Source organism: Desmodus rotundus, chromosome 9 (genome assembly GCF_022682495.2).
Source record: "Desmodus rotundus isolate HL8 chromosome 9, HLdesRot8A.1, whole genome shotgun sequence".
Classification (NCBI taxonomy): domain Eukaryota; kingdom Metazoa; phylum Chordata; class Mammalia; order Chiroptera; family Phyllostomidae; genus Desmodus; species Desmodus rotundus.
In genome coordinates, this window is record NC_071395.1 from 47,720,283 (window position 1) to 47,738,538 (window position 18,256).

Consider the following 18,256-nt stretch of genomic DNA (forward strand, 5'->3'; position numbering starts at 1 on the left):
ACTAAGCTACTGATCTAAGGAGCAAAGACATGACCCATGTCATCATGTTTACGAGACGAGTCCCTTCGCAGGACCCCAGGAGACCTCTTTGTATACTGCAGCCCGAGAGAGGCATGAGTTCAAACACACATTTGTTGATTCTGAACAAAATAAAATGGGACAAAACCCAGATTCACAATATGGTCAGAGCGATATCTGACAGTCATTCTCTTTTACGGGGCTTTGAAAACTGCGTTTGCTTTTCCTCGTCCTGGAGAAAGCATGTGAGGCCCAAGAAAGGAGGACAATCTACGAGGGCAGATAGACCCAGGCGTGTACTTTAAATGTCTCGTACACACTGTGTGACCTCAGGCTGGTGACCTAACCTCTCTGTTCCCTCTTCTCCAAAGTAGACCACTGGAAATGATAGGTAAGACAAAGTCTGGCAGGGTGAGCATTACTGTTACCATCATCATCATCATTACTATTAACGACATACACTTTAAGCCTGGGCTCCTATCTGGATTTTACAAATTCTAAAAAGATTTAAGAAATCCTATAGATGTTAACAACAAAGCACAATTTGGATATTAAATCCCCCCCAGTACCTGTTTGTGATCAACTTTTGTCTGCAAACTAGCAAAGAGAACAGAGAGCTCTATTTAGTCAAGAAAGGACGCACTAATAGCTGTTTTGATATTGCCAAGGGCACACGTTACCCCATTCTGCAAGTGGGGCACCCGAGGACCAGCAGGGAGTCCTATGGCTGTCACAAATAGGGGAGTAGGAAAAAGAGTTCTCCTTCTGCTGGTATGCAGTGCGGCAGGCCACGTGACCTTCGCACCAGAGCAGGATGGGGAGGGGTTGCCCAAGCAGCTTGAAGAGCTGGACAAGGGCCCTGCATTTGGCAATGCTCATTACTGGGCGGGGCCTCCTTGATCAAACAGTCTTCGAATTGCATGGGAACAGAAAGGCTCTGACCCTCACCCTCATGTCTGTGCGAGGACCAGGCTGGTAAGATCCTTTCCTGAACCCCAGGCTCTCTCCTGGTGAGCTGTTCATTTAACTTAATGCCCTTCACCCTGGCCCTGCCCACTCCCTGAAAATGAGGTGCGCTCAGGCAGGGAAGAGAAAGGACAGTGAGGCCAAAATCAATGTGGTGCAGGAACATATGTTGGGCGGCCTCAGAGCTTAACCTCCAGGTCAGCAGGACGGTTTCCAAGAAGAATACCTAGCTCAAGTGAGAAGAGTAAGAGCAAAGGGAACAAGAGGCCTCAGGACGGACTCTTGGCCCCGCCAGTCTCGCATCAACAGGAGAGCTCACAGCAGCTGCTCCCCTTGGCAGAAGACCCCAGGCCACAGCCGGCCATGGCTGGGCCCACTCCCAGGGAGATACCTGGTTAATTTCATCTTGTGTGGACTTCAGGGACTTGATAATGGTTTCCAGTTGAACCTTCCCAGCCTGGATGCTCTGCTCCAGCTGGGTCTCTTCCTGCTGCAGCCGGTTCAGCTCTGATTTGGCCCGGTTCAGGTCATCCTCCTGGGACTTCAGGTCCGATTCCTGTGACTGGATCTGGGTCTTCAAGGAGGAAATCTGAAAGAACATGAACTATAGCTCCAAGGGAGAATTCTTAGTTCACAGTCCTGGAATGCGCTAACCCAGGGAGACCTGACTTTCTCATGGGCCCTCTTTCCACACCCAAAACAAAGGCAGAAACAACAAGGCAGACACGCTTACCCCATGTGACTGACAGAAAGTCACTGTGGGATCAAGAGGGCTCAAGGTCAAGCTGGAACATGAAAGGCAACCTGTCTGTCCCTACAGGCTGAACATCCCCATACAAGGCCGCAGAGGGTTTTATAATCTGCTGAGGCGACAGTCTCCCTGGTTTGTAACAGGCAGTGAAGACAACAGAGGAGGGAGAGAGGCATGCTGGCCCCCTGTGCTGTCGGGCACAGGCCAGGGTGGGTTGTGTGCCCAGGGTGGGGCTTGAGGCCATTCACTCTGACAACTTGGCAGGTGAGACTGAGGTCAGGCCCCAAATGCATGACACTTTTCCAAATGACATGTCCAACTACTCTATTAAACCAGCAGGATTTTCCACATTGTGTTTCAAGGTCATCATGAGCTCCAAGAGGTCCTCAGGAAGCTCCCGCCCCATGCTGGGCATGGGTGTGACTTACCATCTGAGTCTCGTCCTGGCACTTCTGCCTGACGTCACTCAGCATGTCTCGGAGCTTGGCCTTCTGCTGGTCCATTTCGTCCAGGCGGTCCTGGGCATCCTGCTTTTGAGCTTCCAACTCTTGTAAACTGCTTGTTTCCCGGTCTAAGTCATTTTGTAATTCCTAGGGAAGGGTTGTGTGAATGTACCTGAGACTGGGGAAAGTGGGCCATGCTGATATAACAGGTCACAGCCTGGGCTGCAGCCCCTGCACATCTGCGCTCAGGGCGGCACCCTGCACACACCCTCTGCTAATATGTGCATCTCACCTGGCGACCTGGCTCAATCTTTCATTAAGTCTCTCCGCGAATATTTACCGGTGGCCTAAGAGAGGCCAGACACCAGGAGAGGGGCTGGGTCCCTGGACAGAAGAGCTCTCCAGTGACCTATAGCTGGGGGTGGTCAGGGGAGAGGTGTCACCTGAGCACAGAGGAACTGAGACAAAAGGCACAAGAGACAGCATGGGTGCTATTGGAGTTACAGGGGCATGGAGAGACCAGACTGATGCTACATGGGTGGAGAAGACCCCAGTGGAAGCCCACTTAGAATGGACCCAAAGAACAAGCAGGTGACAGCCAGAAAAAGTGGCAGGAATATGACCGTGTTATCTCAGACATGCCCAGTGTTCACCAGTCTCAAGTAAATTCAAAAATCCACCAGACAGGCCTGGTGGAAGGGGTCACAGGGGCTCTGAGTGGGGCGGGGGTGCCCGCTCTAGCTGGAGAAAAGGGAAACAGGATAAGGGCGGCAGAGGCCGCACTCACTTCTGCAACGGGAAGTCCCTGCAGGTCGTTTGGTGTGGGAGGGGATCTGCTGATTCTCCATTGCTAAAGCCCCTCCAAGTCAGCTGTATCTACAAAGATGGCCAGTGCAGGAAGCCTTGGCCCCTACAACTACAGTCTTAGAAAAAAAATCCTAGAGGTATATGGGGCATGTGAAAACATAAACATCTGAAACAGCAAAATCATCAATAGTGCAAATTCAACCAGGCAGGGCTGGTGATGACTCATGCACGGTATGGCCCACTCAAGGGACCAGGGACGGTACACCTCAAGCTCCAAGTTACAACATGAAATGAACAAGGGTGCAACAAAGCACATGTGTGTTGCACCCTGGCATTCATGTGAAGAGGAAAGGGAGAATATGCATAGATGTCTCTTCTTAAACATGAACAAGGAAACCTCCTGGCAGTGAATCAACTGTATCTCTGGGAACCAAGGGAAGGATGGGAGGCTCCTCATCTCTGGTTTTCCACCACACAAATGTAACATGGAGTGTGCTCTTTATCTGAAATAGGACAGCAAAAGAGAATGTAGCCTGAGGGGCAGACACAGGGAGCTAGAACGGTGGGGAGGGGGTTCAGGCTGGGCCCAGGGAGAGGTAATGGTGGCCTGGGCAAGGTAGTAGCTGTGGAATCAAAGGCACATGTGAATTTGAGGGAACCAAGGAAGGTGAGGAACTACAGGTAGTAAGGCCGATCCCCAGGGCTGGCCTGAGCTGTGGGTACTGGTGCCTTTCCAGGACAAAACCTGCAGAAGGCACAGGATTTCCCTCCCCCTGCTTCGGAGACGAACATCATGGCTCTCTTTTCTCTCAACAGGCAAGCTGCATCTCTAAGTTATTTTGGGGAGTTGGGTTCTCTGCTCCCCAGTCTCCCTGCCCCTGACTTTCAAATCACAGAGCACATCTGAAGTCTGTCAAGGTTGGGAGATGACACAGAATGTCTGAAAGAGGGTTCAGGGTGGAGAGTAGGAGGTGTGGGTTTACCGCAACTGAGAGGAGGACAGGCAACAGGGGAGGGGGCGACGAAGGAGGGAAGAGGGTCTGGCCCAGTGTGGCAGCCTGGGACAGCAGGTGGCCAACCGTCTGGGCCTGTCAGGGAGTCTGGGCCTTGTTTTGTAATGGATAAGGAGCCACTGAAGAGCACCAGGGATGAAGACCCACCAGCTCACGTTTACGAAGGGCACCGGGGTCAGAGCTGGGGAGGTGTCTGAGCAAAGGGAGGGCCAGAACAACCCATGCGGCCCACAGGCCCAACACAGTCCCCACCAGGATCCCAGGCAGCTTCTGTGTAGAGACTGACAAGCAGATTACAAAATTCATAAGGAATTTCAAGGGATCCAGACTAACCAACACAATCTTGAAAAAGTACAAAGTTGACAGATTCATACTTTTTGATTTCAAAACTTGCCACAAAGCTACAGTCATCAGGACAGGGTGGTACTGGCACAGGAGAGACATACAGACCAACGTGACAGACTGATGCGGGGAGTGCGGAACCCACAAGGAAGGGTCTGGACCGCGCGGCAGGAACCAACCAGAGTCCCGACCCCCCGTTCTGCAGACTGCAGCTAAGACACAGGGACGGTGAGCACGCACCAAGTGCCAATTGACCCCGTGTCCCACAAAGTCCTCCAGGCCCTTGTGGGTAAATGCAGGGAACAAGAAAGAGGGTTTCCCAGCATCCCATGAGCCTAAATTGGCCTTCCCTAGCCCGGCTCAGGCCCCCACCCTAGGAAGGGCCCAGATGGAACCAGCCACTCGCGTGGCACACACTGTGGTCAGACGCTGCTCTCGGCTCTGTGCAGAGCAGCCCGCACTCGCACTCTCACTGCCACCCCAGCAGAGATGAAGGCTGAGAAGCGACACCACCCATCCCCGGTCACCCAGGCAAGATGTCATGGGCTGGCATCCTAACCTCTCGGCTGTGCTCCTCTTCCCCCAGTTCTGAGTTCAGAGCACTCAGGCCCCCAAGCAGAGCCAGCCCCAGCTCAGCCTCACTCTCAGGGCCCCATGGCCGACTCCAGTCCTCTCCCAGTCGCAGCGCCTTCTCTATCCATTCACACCTGAGACATTGCAGGAACCTGTATCTCTTCAAGAGTGTAGCTCCCAAGTGCTGACCATTTTGCTCCTGGTACAGCCTTCCCTCTGCTCACTGACTAGCTGGGTTGATGCCAAGTGAGTGCTAAGCACGTGCCAGACCCTATGCTCCAGCCCCTCAACAAAAAACTAGAAGATTCATTACCAACATCACACGAGGCCGGGGCAGGTTAAGTAATTTGCCCGAAGTCACACAGCTACTCAGGAGAGTTTGAGTCTCTGCCATCATCACCACCCACCAGGAGACACTCCGAGCAGGAATGTCCTGAAGACAGGTAAGAGGCCACTGTCTAAACCTCACAAATTCAGGCTGAGTGAGAGAAGCTAGACACAAAAAGCCACATGTTGTATGATCCAATTTATATAAAATGTCCAAAACAGACAAATCCATAGAGACAGGGAGATTAGTGCTTTCTGCAGGAGGAGAGTGGGGAGTGACTACTAATGGTTATGATATATCTTTTTGGGGTGATAAACATGTCCCGGGATTAGAGACGATGGTTAAGCAACATAATATGCTAAAAACCACTGATTACTGTATACTCCAATACAGTGGATTTTACACTATGTGAATTATGTATCTCAAGAAAAAAAGTGCCTGCCTATGATTATAGGGAACTTAAGAAAATTCACTTGGAAGCCCCCACAGAGCTCCAGTTTCCAGCGAGGGCAAGGGCCACTCTCCCCTTGCCCCGTCCTGCCACCACTGAGGGGAACTCCCTGCGCTATAGCTGACCCTGACTGGTCACCCTGACTGGAAGGAGCAGCGTGCTTACCTGCACCTCGTTCGTTTTCTGTCTGATGGCCTCTTCTTTTTCCCTAATGTCTTGCTCCAGCGAGTATTTCTCCCTGCGTGTTTAAAGACAGTTCATGAAAGCACAGCGTGAACAGGGCAACTGTCGCCCCACTTCTCAAGACCCAGCTCCGTCCATCCGATGGAAACCCGCCCTGACCGGCCCTCTTAGTGGGGGCGGAAGTCCGGGAATGACCCCAGGGGCCATTCGCCCTATGTGATCCTCTCTCCTGAGAGCATGGGTGACACCTGTGGGTGCAATGAGACATCACTCCCGCTGTGACCCCAAGGGCCCTTTAAAGCAAAGGATTTTCAAAGAGGGAGTCAGAGTAGTGCCCGTGGTGAGCAGGGCTTAATTACAGACTGAGGTTTCATCGGGGAAGAAGCAGAACAAGCAAGCCCCTCGCCACACCTAGTGGGAAAGGAAACTCACGTGAACTGGATTCAGATTTCTCCCGCCCTCCTCGCTCCCCTCCCGTCTCACAGTCTCCACCTCTTCCCTGTCCTCCGTCCTCTTCTCTCCCACTTTCTCCCCCTCAGAGGACGCCTTAACCTTGGCTCTACGAGACCTGATCAGGGAGCCCCGTCAAGCCTGCTGGGACGTCTGGTCCACAGAGCTGTGCACTAACAAATGTGTGATGTTTTAAGCTGTTACACTTGTGGCAATTCATTATGCAACAAGAGAAAAGTAACACTCTCCAAATCTTACATTCGCTCGCTCCCTCAGTCAGTGAGCACCTCCTGCTCAGACACACCAAGTGCTGAGGTTACAGGGACACACCGCAAGAAGCCCCTATCCTCATGGAGCTCGCAGTCCAGTGAGGCAGACAGGTGACAAGTCAGTGAGCAAATGAATACAACCTAAGTACCACAAAGGGAAATCCAACAGGATAAGAAAAGGGAAGGATTCTCAGGAGGTGGCCTATGAATGGGAGACATAGTGGAAGAACGGTCTAGACAACAGGAAAGGAAGGCAAAGCTTGGCTGGGAAAGCCATGGTGAGAAGCTTGGAGATGCAAGCGGCAGGGGTGCTGTCCAGAGGGCTGGCAGCAAAAAGAAACAGTGAGGCTCTCTGGTCCCCAGGGCTGCCCGGGGCTAACCCCTCGTAGGAGGCTGAGGTTGGCCACTGTGCACACACCAGGTGCTCAGTGGGGCGCTGCCTGTCTCTTCAACTGCACACAGCTCCCCCAAGCCCTGGTGGCAGAAACCAGCTTTGCTCTCCTCCTTATGGACTGAATGTTTGTGCCCCTCCCCCAAATTCAGATGCTAAAACCCTAAGTATTAGGGGGTGGGGAGTCATGATTATGTCATGAGGATGAATGGAGCCCTCATAAACAGTGTTAGTGCCTTGTGAAAAAGACCCCAGAGAACTCCCTCACCTCACTGCCATGTGAGGGAACAGTAAGAAGACAGCCATCTACAAACCAGGAGGTGGCCTCACCAGGCAGACACTAGATCTGCTGCAACCTTGATCTTGGACTGCCAGTCTCCAGAACCTCAAGAAGTAAATGTCTGTTGTTTAAGCTCCCCCATCTAGGGCAGTTTGTGGACCCAAACGCACTGAGACACTCCCCTTGTGCCCAAAGAGGCTGCCTCAGTGGCAGGAACATCACTGGCCAATATACCCTGCTGCCTCCACAGAACGCAGCACTTGTAGAAGGCTTTCTTCAGGACATTCTGCCAGAGATGAAACAACTGTGACCACTTGACTATTCACTTCCACAAGCCTGAGAACTACCTAACAATGTCCTTTGTAGACCCGAGCCATTATGACTGGATCACACTGTGAAAGGAGACACAGTGTGTGTTGCCACATCCCCACCAGCAACAGCTTGTTGAGTCCCTCTCAAAGCTGCCAACTGGGGGGCTGCTCCAGGCCCAGCCTCCTGTAGACAGATGCTCTGTATGCACCGGCCTCTCACCTTCACAGAGAAAACAATCCCAGCTCTTTGAGGCTGCACGGCTGCAGTCGCTCCCCTGCCCAGATTCAGACATTGGTGCCCCTACCAAGACCCCAACCCTTGCATTCTAGGGCCCCCACCCTCCTCTGCCTGCAGTCCTGATTAAAAGCCTAGGACACTGGCTCCATCTCCACAGGGACTCTAGGACACTGGCTCCATCTCCACAGGGGCTCTCAGCCTTGCCAGGCTGTGATCTCCATGTTGATCTCTGATTTGGAAGACACAGCCCCTGGAAATGGCAAAAGAATGAGAGCAGTCCTCTGGACTGAGCACGCAGTGGGGAGTCTGGCTTCTGCAGCAGCCCAGGTTGAGGCCTTGTAACCCACACAGCTGGTCCTACCTGATAGATGACCTGCCTTTGCCTCTCACAGCTCTGCTGCACTGAGGGGATCCAGCCCACCCTGGCAAAGTACTGCCATTTTCCTTTTTGGGCAAAGCGCTCTCTTTCCCATGGACAGCAAAGTACCTCTGGTCATTCTACTCACACTCTAAAGTAAGGAGAGTGTGCCCTTCCCCAGAACTAACCAAAAAAGAGGATGCAGTTCTGAAGAGGATCACAGGGGCATACCAGAAGAGGGAATATTTCTTTATGCCAGACTCTGAGAGTACAAACACTCCGTCCAAAGCCATTATTCACATGTGGGGAAACCAAGGCAGTGAGCACAGGGAATGGAGCTGGAGACCTGGATGCCAGGCCCCTCTAAGAGTTTAGCTGTTGATCCTAAGCCATGAACTTGCCACCTGAGACTCAGATGCTTTATGTGTCAGAGATAACAAGGCCTTTGGCGAAGGTGAAGGGAGGTGCCGGTGCTGCCTGGTGACCACCTGCCTGAGACCCCACAGCCCACACTGGCTACATCTGAACACTTACCTATACAAGCTTGTTAAGCCACTGCAGCAACTCAAGAAAATTTGTGTCCCTGTGCTTTCAGTAAACAAACTAGTGACGGTCTGAAGCGGCTCTCTAATACTTCTGATAGCAACCAGGGCAGGGCGTGTGTGAGAATAGGAATGTGAGAGGAAGGAGCCACACTCACATACCTTTGTAGCTGGGCAATCTCTTGGCTGATATCATCGAGTTCCTTAACACCAGTGAACTCCCCCGATGCAAGAGAACTTGAGCTGTCCTGGAACCAAATTTAGGTACGGGATTATGTATTACCACACTGACCTCACCACACAGCAAGGACTAATAGGTCTCGGAATGAGGGATAAAATCATCTATTCCCCCCATCCACACCCCCGTGCCCCCGCTTGGGTGCTATCTGGACATCTAGACACACCAGAGGACCCTGGGGAAGGCTCACACAGGCCGCCTGCGCCACCTGGTGGCGGGCTGAGGAAGAGATTCAAAAGAGACAGGGGTGCGCCAGTGGCTACTCACCGGGATAGGGGTGCCTCTCTCTGAGGGTGGGATCATGTCTGGCGAGAGGACCTGAGGGGGGTCGATGCCTTTACTGACCTTCTGCTGAATGAAATACATAGCTAATGCGAACTGGTCTTTGCTTAACTTCCCCGTTTGCCTCGTATCGGCCAGGGCCCTGGGAGAAACGTGGGGATGGCTAATTACACATCACAGACTTCAGATTCAGGATTCACCCAGAGCAACCAGTACGTCACGGAACCCATGTTTTTAAAAAGTGGGTGACAATGATAAAAACAGACCATAGAGCAACGCCTTTTCTACTTAACATCCCACTCTGGGGATCGGTCCTGGCCTCCCACACAAAGCGACACATAAGCTCCATGACACGCTCAGGAATGATGACCGGGCCGCTATGGGAAGGGAGGTTCGCATGGTAAGGACGCAGGCTCCGCATCTTCCAGAAACGCCTTCCCTTCACTCAGTCACTACCCCCTCAACACAGACTCTTTCCTACTGCACAGTCACTGCAGAAACGAGACCATTTTCTAACACACAGCAAGGAGAGCTAGAAATGCTGAACATAGTCAGGCCCAAACACTGTCAGTGAACAAGGCCACAGGGAGCAGGAGACCAGCTGAATGTCGCTAATCAGGGCTGGTCTTAAAGTCTTCATTCTTGTCACAGTTTGAGGGCACCATTTCACAACCCAACTACTTCCTGGTCTGCCTGAGAGGGCCAGTCCTGCCGCACACCCAGCCCACAGCAGCTCTGGCTCGGCTTCCTCTCTCCAGCATGCCCCTGCCTGCCATCCCTGAAGGATCGCGGGGCTCCAAGGACATGTGTGGGTGCTCTGTTGGGGTCCATGCTGGTCCTGACAGGTGCTGCCGGGCGTTGTTTGGGGAAAGGCCTACTCCACTTCCCCCCACGACCTGTCTTGTCCTGCTCCCTCCGTTTTAGTTGTGTCCCCTTCCCTGGGCCACCTGCAGACTAGACTGTCCTTTCACTTTCCTAGCAGTAACTCTAGAGCTCACACATTGTCTTTTCCCTTCATTCACTGTGCACAGTCCTCTGCGTTCCTTCTTTAACACGAGAGTATCTGTAACTTCATCGTGTCATTTACATGTTGTTACACCACTTCCAGGTTGGGGGATAAATTTATTCTCTTGTACTGACCCTTTGAGTAATGATCAGGGCATGCTACCTCTGAATTCTGTGTACATCCATTCCAAGTGATAAAGGGGACCCTGGATCTGAAGGAGCTGCAGCTGGCCCTCCCCAGCTGTTTTGTGACTGACTTGAGATGGCATGCGTTCCTTAGGGTGGCAAGGCCCACTTTCTGGGGCAGGGCCCTCACTTTACAACATGGAGTTACTGCTCCACTTCGTGGGCTTACCTCTCCTTGTCACTCCCAAGTGAAGCTGCCTAAGGCCCTGGGCTCTGAAGACAAAGCCAGAAGTGACTCACCACTGGCCAGTTACAAAAGGAGCCTCCCTCCCACCCCCAGTGGTGTGAATACCACTCTGCCTGGCCCCAGAGGAGAGCTGGGGTGAGGAGTGCTCCTCAGCCCAGCCCCAAGGTGCAGACCGACAGCCTGTACCAGTCACTGACCTGCGTATGGCACACCCTCCACTGCCCAGGGCAGCCCTGCTGGCGCCTTAGGGGTCCTCACTGCACATTCCCCCGGAGGTGGCAGGGCCAAGCACCTCCACCCCAACTGGCTGTGGCAAAGGCTGGACCTCCTGCTAGAACCAGCATAAAGACCAGCAAGAACTGGTCCTAGCTGTTAAGCAGGTCGCCCCAGAGCTCTCTAAGGGGATGAGAGGAGACCCTCCTGCTAGAGGAAAGTGAACTGACAACCGTGAAATAGAGGGTACAGGCCTTTACACCTGAACCTCGCTCAGCCCCCATCAGACTGGCGAGAATAAAGTAAGGGACAGACGCAGAGGCCTGTGCAGGGCTGAGGAGGCACCCTGACCACCCAAGCTCCTGACTGCCACACTCTCCTGTCCCTCTCAGCCCTCAGGTCCTTCATACAGCATAGCCTCATTTCCACGGGGCCCCTCTGAGCCATTCATAGCCATCAGCCCCTCACAGAGAGGCCCAAATAGCAAAGAGCAAATGTTCATCTACCCATCCTTACCATATGTGTGCTAGAAGGTTCTGGTTGAGGCCAGAGTGCATGAAGATCTCCTTCACCTCCTGGCCACTCACATGGCCGTCCAGGTCCAGGTCGGTCTTCAGGAATATCTCATCAAAGCGCATCTTGTCTGCCACTGGCACCACCCAGTTCACTGCTGGCTGAAACGGTTTTTTTTAATGGTTAATCCTCAAGCTTTTCATCACCTACAAACATACGCACTTACAGTGCTTTCAAAGCCCTACCCAGGTAGCTCAGTTGGTTAGAGCATGTCCCAAGATGCCAAGGTTGCAGGTTTGATCCCCAGTCAGGGAACATAGAAGAAGCAAGTAATGAATGCATAAATAAGAGGAACAGCAAATTGATGTTTCTGTTTCTCATGCTCTACCTTCCTCCCTTTCTCAAAAATAAATAAATAAATAAAGTGCTTTCACATGCATTTTAGCAGAAAAACCTCCTGAGGATTCCATGAGCCTAGTGGGCAGATAGGATCTCTGTTCTGTAAAAGGAGAAACTGAGGCTGTGAGAGATTAATGCCAACTCAGTTGATCCCACCCAGGGGCCAGCCTGCACCTCTTTGCACTCCATCACAGCACCCCACTCTCCTTGTGCTGAGCAGGAAGTAAAGACCCATTAGGTCTGTCCACCAGCAGCCCTTCCATCCCTACTGCCAGGGATATGTTGGGGATCTTCCAGGAGGGGCTTCATGAAGTGTGTTGGGCAAGACCCTCCTGACCACCCATTTTGGGAGGCCTGTCTCCTGAGAACCAGCCCAGCTCTCACGTCAGCCTTCCTGCTCTGCAATCTTCTGTCTGCAAACACTCTCCGCAGCCGCAGGGGTGTCTAGATGCCCAAGGTGCCAGGATTCTGTACTCCATCCTTTGCCCCTTCCCTGACTCTGTGTGACACAGCCAGCCTCCGCTGGTGAGGCATCAGCATGTGCACAGCACTGATGGGGACCTCTGACGACCATGCCCAGCACTCAAGGAGGGACGCTCCTCTGGCAGACGGATGCAAGGTGACCTTGGTGTATGTGGAGCTTGGCCAATCACACCGTCTGTTCAAGTTTACCTAAGAAGGGCAAATGCCACCAAGGGTCCACTAGGGCCTGCGCACCTCCTGATTCTGGGGCTTCAAGGCCCTTTGGATGCTTGGAGATAGGCCTCTAAGATTGCTAACCCTGGATGTGTCACCTCTGAACTTGGGTACTCTCATGGCACCAAGTTCCACAGCACCTCTGCCCCTTTTTCTAGAGAAGCTTCTCCTTTATCTGTTTTTCATAAACAAGTCTCCCTTGTTACCCAAATCTAGCAGGATCCTGATGTGAACACCAGGAATCCCAAAAGTGAGGCTGGGAAACTAGGGCACTACGTCACCCAGATTGTTTCAGTTTGGGCTTTCGGATATGGAGCAGAATAACTCAGTATACAAGGCAAGGATCAGAAAACTTATCAGAATGCATGGACCAAATGCAAAAAGCAAGACTTCAGACAGTGAGACAGACCTGCATTTTATTTGTCACATTATGTGACTTTTGCAAGCTGCTTCCCATCTGCTATGGAACAGGGTCAGATGAGATGCACACACAGGAGCTCTAACAAAAAAGACACTTGCTGTTTTAAGTAAAGTGTCTGGAGATGGCTAAACCTCAGATACTGCAAAACCCAAGGAAGAAGGAAGAGCAGGTCAGACAGGCTGAGCTGAAGGGAAGAGTGGTCTCTGCCTGGGACGAGAGTCCTGATGTTTGCTGCACACACAGATGACCTTGCTGCCTGATTACTGGGGTATCCAGGTTTGTCAACAGCAAAATCTCGATGCCTACTTGGCTACAAACCCACACAGGACAGACTTCCCCTGGAGCTGGGTTTAAGGTCAGCTCAGTAGCCACAGGCCTCCAGTGAATGGTAACAGACCCTGGTGCCTGGAAGAGGCTTCCCCCCGCACCTGGCCATGAAGGCAGGATCAGCTGGCCCTTGGGGGAGCCGCAGACAGGGCACTGCTGACTTGGAGATGAGAGAAGCGGGGGAGAAAGAGTATGGTGACTGTGGGTTCCCAGAAATGCCCATTCTCATATCTGTGATTCCACCAGTTGACCCTATTCCTGAAAGGGACACACCCTCCCATACCCACCCCTAACCCTAACAGCAGCCACTGGTAAAATCAGTCTAGTTGGTGGCGGAGGGGGGTGAGGTGGGGATGCATTGGCTGCATGCTCCTGGGATCTGGGGAGAGCCACAGGATCCCCAAGGAGGGAGTTAGGAGGTTGGCTGACCTGTGCCCATCAGCAACTTCAGTCCCACTTGTTTCCTTGTCACGATAATACATAACCACTAACCTGGCCTACAGCACTTAGTAAGAACTCTCAGCAAGAACCCTGCAAACTCAAGGAGGTGCTAGGTTATCTTGGAAAACAATAGCCTGTACAGGTCTAAGTGACCAGCCTCACCCCCTCTCACTGTTCCCACCCTACTGTTCCCGTGTTCACCCTGCTCTGGCCTTCTCCCTGTTGCTAGAACACACCAAGCGCTCCCACTTCAGAGCCCTGGCACAGACAAGTCCTCTGACAGCTTCTTGTCACACAGATGTTAACCCAGACATCGCTCCATCAGTGGCCGTCCAGCTGGCCACATCTGCAGGAGCATGCCCCACTACTCACCCAGAAACTTCCAGGCCGGGCCTTGTCCTGATTTATCATGGCCAACAGACCTTCCTTAGTTTACTGACTTGTCATTTGCCTGCCCTCCCATAAGAGCAGGGGTCTATCCTACAGTCACTGTGGCACCCCCAACCTCCAGCACCTCTGAAACGTGCTGGGCATAGGTGGAGAGCTGCTGAAGACACCTGGCTGGGCCGTGTAGACACTGGGCTTCTTAGAAGACAGCCATGTAAAGCTCACCAACCAGAGGTTAACAGCTGTGGGCCACACCCTCCGCCTGGCCAGGGCACTTCCGGGAGCTGTGTTAGCCTTGTGTCCAAGCTGCCTGACCACCTCTGATCTCCTTTTTGACTCTAGGGTGTAATAGTGTGTTCTATCAGCTCCTTGAAAATGAGCCTCCTGAGTCAGAGGTTTAACTTTACAAATACATCATGAGCAAGAGAAACCACTGTCTGATTATGCACTTCTCATTTTCATCACATTCCGAAGTTGCACAGTGGTGTTGGCTGGCCTTGTTGTCACATTCATTGCTTTGCCTTTGAAGCCACAAATAAGGCAGAAAGCAAATGTGATTACAGATGTAACTTGTTCAGGTTCTTGCATGTTTTATACAATCTCAAAGGTACGCTTTTATGAAGATGTTGCACTTGCCAGAACAAAAAAGTCTTTTTTTAATGAGATGTTACCATGTATATGGAGAGTCCAAACCCCCATGTGTCTTCCCACGAAACGTCTCACTCACCTAATCATTCAACACACATTCCCTGAGCATCAAAATACCAGAGACTGTTCTCGACAGTGAGGTGACAACAAAGATCTAACTCTGCTCTCATAACTCTGCTCTGTGTGTAAACAGACCATACATAATTCACTACAAAATAGGCCAGGTGTGGGAATCTAGAAGAATGTGGGGAAGAGGGAGGCGAACAACGGAGTAGGCAGGACCTGGGATTGCTGGGTAACAGTGTGGTCACGCCAGGCTCCTTGCCGAGGTGCCCCCATGAGTGGAGGGCTCACTAAGCAAGGTGCCACAGTGCAATCTGGAGACACCCCTCTCAGTGGAGGGCCTGCCTGAAGCAGGAAGGGGAGAGACCTGAAGAGAGGGCCTGCCCAGAGGTGGGAACTTGCTGAGTGTGTCTGAGGAAGGGTGGCATTCATATGTGAGTGAGTGACACAGTTAATTCTAAGTCCCTGCTGCTATGGTCTGAATGTTTGTGTCCCCCCAAATTCCTATGTTGAAATTCTCACCACCAATGTGACAGTGTTAGAAGGTGGAGACCTCGTGAATGGAATTAGTACCCTTATAAAGGGACCCCAGAGAGCTCCCTCACCCCTTCCACCATGTGAGGACACAGAGAAGATGGCTGCCTATGAACCAGAAAGCCCTCACCGGTTGCCCAATCTGCCCATGTCTTGATCTTGAACTTCCATCCTCCAAAACAATGAGATATAAGTGTCTGTTGTTTACAAACCACCTAGTCTATAGTATTCTGTTATAGCAGCCCAAATGGACTAAAACAGCTGTCACAAATATTTTTAATTTAATCATAAGTATGGCCTTTTGGGGGCCACAAGAAACACTTTGCTGGAGCTCTACACATGCAAGCAGCTGCGCTCAGAAGCGGACACGCTCCCGGAGGGCACCATACCTGTGTTTGCTTGATACTGTGCTTGGGAGACAGGCTTCCCGTGCTGTTCAGGCTGCTGACGCTGCCATGGGAAGGCGTGGAGCGGAGGCTGTCTTTGGGTGGGGGGCTGGCAGGCAGGACAGGCACAGCGCCCGGGAACACTGTCTTCTTTCTCTTGGAGGGTGGGATGAGGGACGGGGGTAAAACGGAGGGCACAGGTTCCTTCTCAAGGGCTCGGTACACCAAGTGCATGGCCTGTAAGTGCAAAAGAAAATCACACTCAGGTGGCTAGGCCAAGGGCGGAGAGAGGACAGCTCTATTAGGGTTGCAGTGACAAGACAAAGATGGTTCTTTTAGAGGTTGCTTCTAAGGTAAACACAGTAAAAATTAACCTCTTCTAATAAGCTACACTTCTCCAAGGCAAAATTTTCCAAGACATTTGTTTAATCATGTGAGACTGAATGAGTACAAAAGGAAGTCGATCGATATGCCAGACTCCACACATGTCCCTTCACTACACAGGAGGGCCACCGGCTCCACAGCTAACGACTTCCAAAGTACTGGAATTTGGAAGTCTAAAGACACACCATGAGAGCTGTGTGTACTTCAAGATATTCTGGAGACACAGAGAACTACAGGAAAGGACAGGTGGCTCTTCTGTTTGAGACTAGTGAAAGGAAACTTTCTCTAAAACAAGGATTAAAAGTTTAGTTTAATATGTAACAAAATCAAACCACAATTATAACCCTCCTCACTTCAAAATACTCTTTAAGTTGCTATTTGCATAGAGAACAGATCCTCTACAAAATGTTACACCCAGCTAGCGAAGAAAAGAAACACAAAATGACACAACTAAGACCCATTTGTAAAAGAACATAAATGTTGGCTGACTGATGAGAAATGATAGAAACGAAACAAAAAGGTGCTCAGGGATGTGAGAAGAGAGAGGCACGTCCCAGGTTCACTCTGGCCAATCACCCCATTCCTGAGGACCACCCCAAGGGCACTTGAATGATATAAAGACTTTAAGTCAAGTGCAGTTAGAAGAAATATTTTTTAAAAAATAAAGAATGAGGGGCCTAGGGGCGGAGGTTGGGGAGTTAATGTTTAATAGGGGCAGGGCTTCAGTTTTGCAAGATGCAGAGAGTCCCAGAGACGGGCGGTGGCGGCACAACAGTGCGAATGTGCGCAGTGCCGCTGAGCTGGACGCTTAGAAATGGTTAAGATGGTAAACGTTATGTTACGTGTACTCCACGACACACACACACAAACAACAAAGCATAAGCAGTGCAAATAACAGGACGATGGAAACACTGAACACGCTCAAACTGAAAAGGCAGAAGAGCTGACACATGGGGAAAACACAACCGGGTACTTGTCGGGTGTCAGGATTATGAGGGGAATGGAAGGGAAATCTGTAATTCCCTTGTGAAATGGTTTAGAGTTCATCTAGAAGTTTAACATCTCAAAGGCTTAACACACATAGTAAAGATAATAAGAAGCTTCACTTCATGTGTATGTTGTAAAAAAATCACATTTTAAAGATGTTTAAAATTCCTCAAATAGAAGATGTATCTTAAGGATATGATTGGGTATTCCCAGATAATTCCCAATTTTTTTTTAAAAAAGTTGTTCTTGCCCTAGCTGGTGCAGCTCGGTGGATTCAGTGCCAACCTCAGAACCAAAAGGTCGTTGGTCCGATTATCAGCCCAGGGCACGTGCCTTGGTTGCAGGCCAGGTCCCCAGTAGAGGGCGCTTGAAAGGCAACCACACATTGATGTTTCTCTCCCTCTCTCTCCCTCCCTTCCTCTCTCTAAAAATAAATAAAATTAAAAAAAAAAATTGCCCCGGCTGGTGTGGCTCAGTGGATTGAACGCCAGCCTGCAAACCAAATGGTCCTGGTTTGATTCCTAGTCGAGCACATGCCTGGGTTGTGGGCCAGGTCCCCAGTAGGGGGTGTGCGAGAGGCAACCAAATGTTGACATTTCTGTACCTTTCTCCCTCCCTTCCCTTCTGTCTAAAAATAAATAAATAAATAATATTTTTAAAACTTTGTTCTTTTCTTGGGTGGGGGCGGATAAACTTAATTACTGTTTATTGAAGCCTTGCCCTTAACTACAAGGGCCTACTTTATTCTTTGTTTGAGATATCATAGAACGAGGTGAGTGAATAAACCCTGTGAACGGGAGAGAAAGTCCAATATGGGAGTGAGGTGGAAGGAAGAGAGGAAGAAGAGGAGGGACAGAATGCCAGATGCACAGGATGAGGAGGGCAGGCTCAAGAGGAGGTCAGCCCAGCCCCCCCGGGTAGATGAAGAGGCTGGGGGTTGCTGTAGGGGTGTGGAAGGTGGCCCACCGGACAGGGGAGACCTATCTACACACAGCTCCACTGCTGTCGCTAAAAGGAGAAGAGGGTGGGAGTGCCTGGGCTTAGGCACGGGTTGAAGCTGACACGGAGCAGATGTTGGTATGCTGGGGCCCCTGGTGGGCACGTCTACATGCATACCTACTTCCCAGCTATCTGCTGGGAGGACTAGGGAGCAGGGACACCGAGCACCCCAGTGCCCAGATCCTGGTTTCCAACATCTTTCTCCATTACATGGACTGGGGCTCCCTGGAAACAGGCTGATACAGG

The 18,256-nt window shown here is 51.4% G+C and overlaps 1 protein-coding gene across 8 annotated transcripts in view; it reads right to left on the reverse strand.

Annotated features, from left to right (window-relative positions):
* The window catches only part of EPS15L1 (epidermal growth factor receptor pathway substrate 15 like 1), a 92,554-nt gene that overhangs the window by 36,821 nt on the left and 37,477 nt on the right, over positions 1 to 18,256 (reverse strand). For all 8 annotated transcript variants that reach the window (XM_053910351.1, XM_071219218.1, XM_053910352.1 and 5 more), the window contains 7 exons: positions 15,644 to 15,877; positions 11,342 to 11,499; positions 9,220 to 9,376; positions 8,877 to 8,962; positions 5,858 to 5,930; positions 2,164 to 2,325; positions 1,376 to 1,573 (listed from right to left, as the gene is read on the reverse strand). In XM_053910351.1, the coding sequence (XP_053766326.1) occupies positions 1,376 to 1,573; positions 2,164 to 2,325; positions 5,858 to 5,930; positions 8,877 to 8,962; positions 9,220 to 9,376; positions 11,342 to 11,499; positions 15,644 to 15,877 (1,068 nt within the window). The remainder of the gene's footprint in view (positions 1 to 1,375; positions 1,574 to 2,163; positions 2,326 to 5,857; positions 5,931 to 8,876; positions 8,963 to 9,219; positions 9,377 to 11,341; positions 11,500 to 15,643; positions 15,878 to 18,256) is intronic.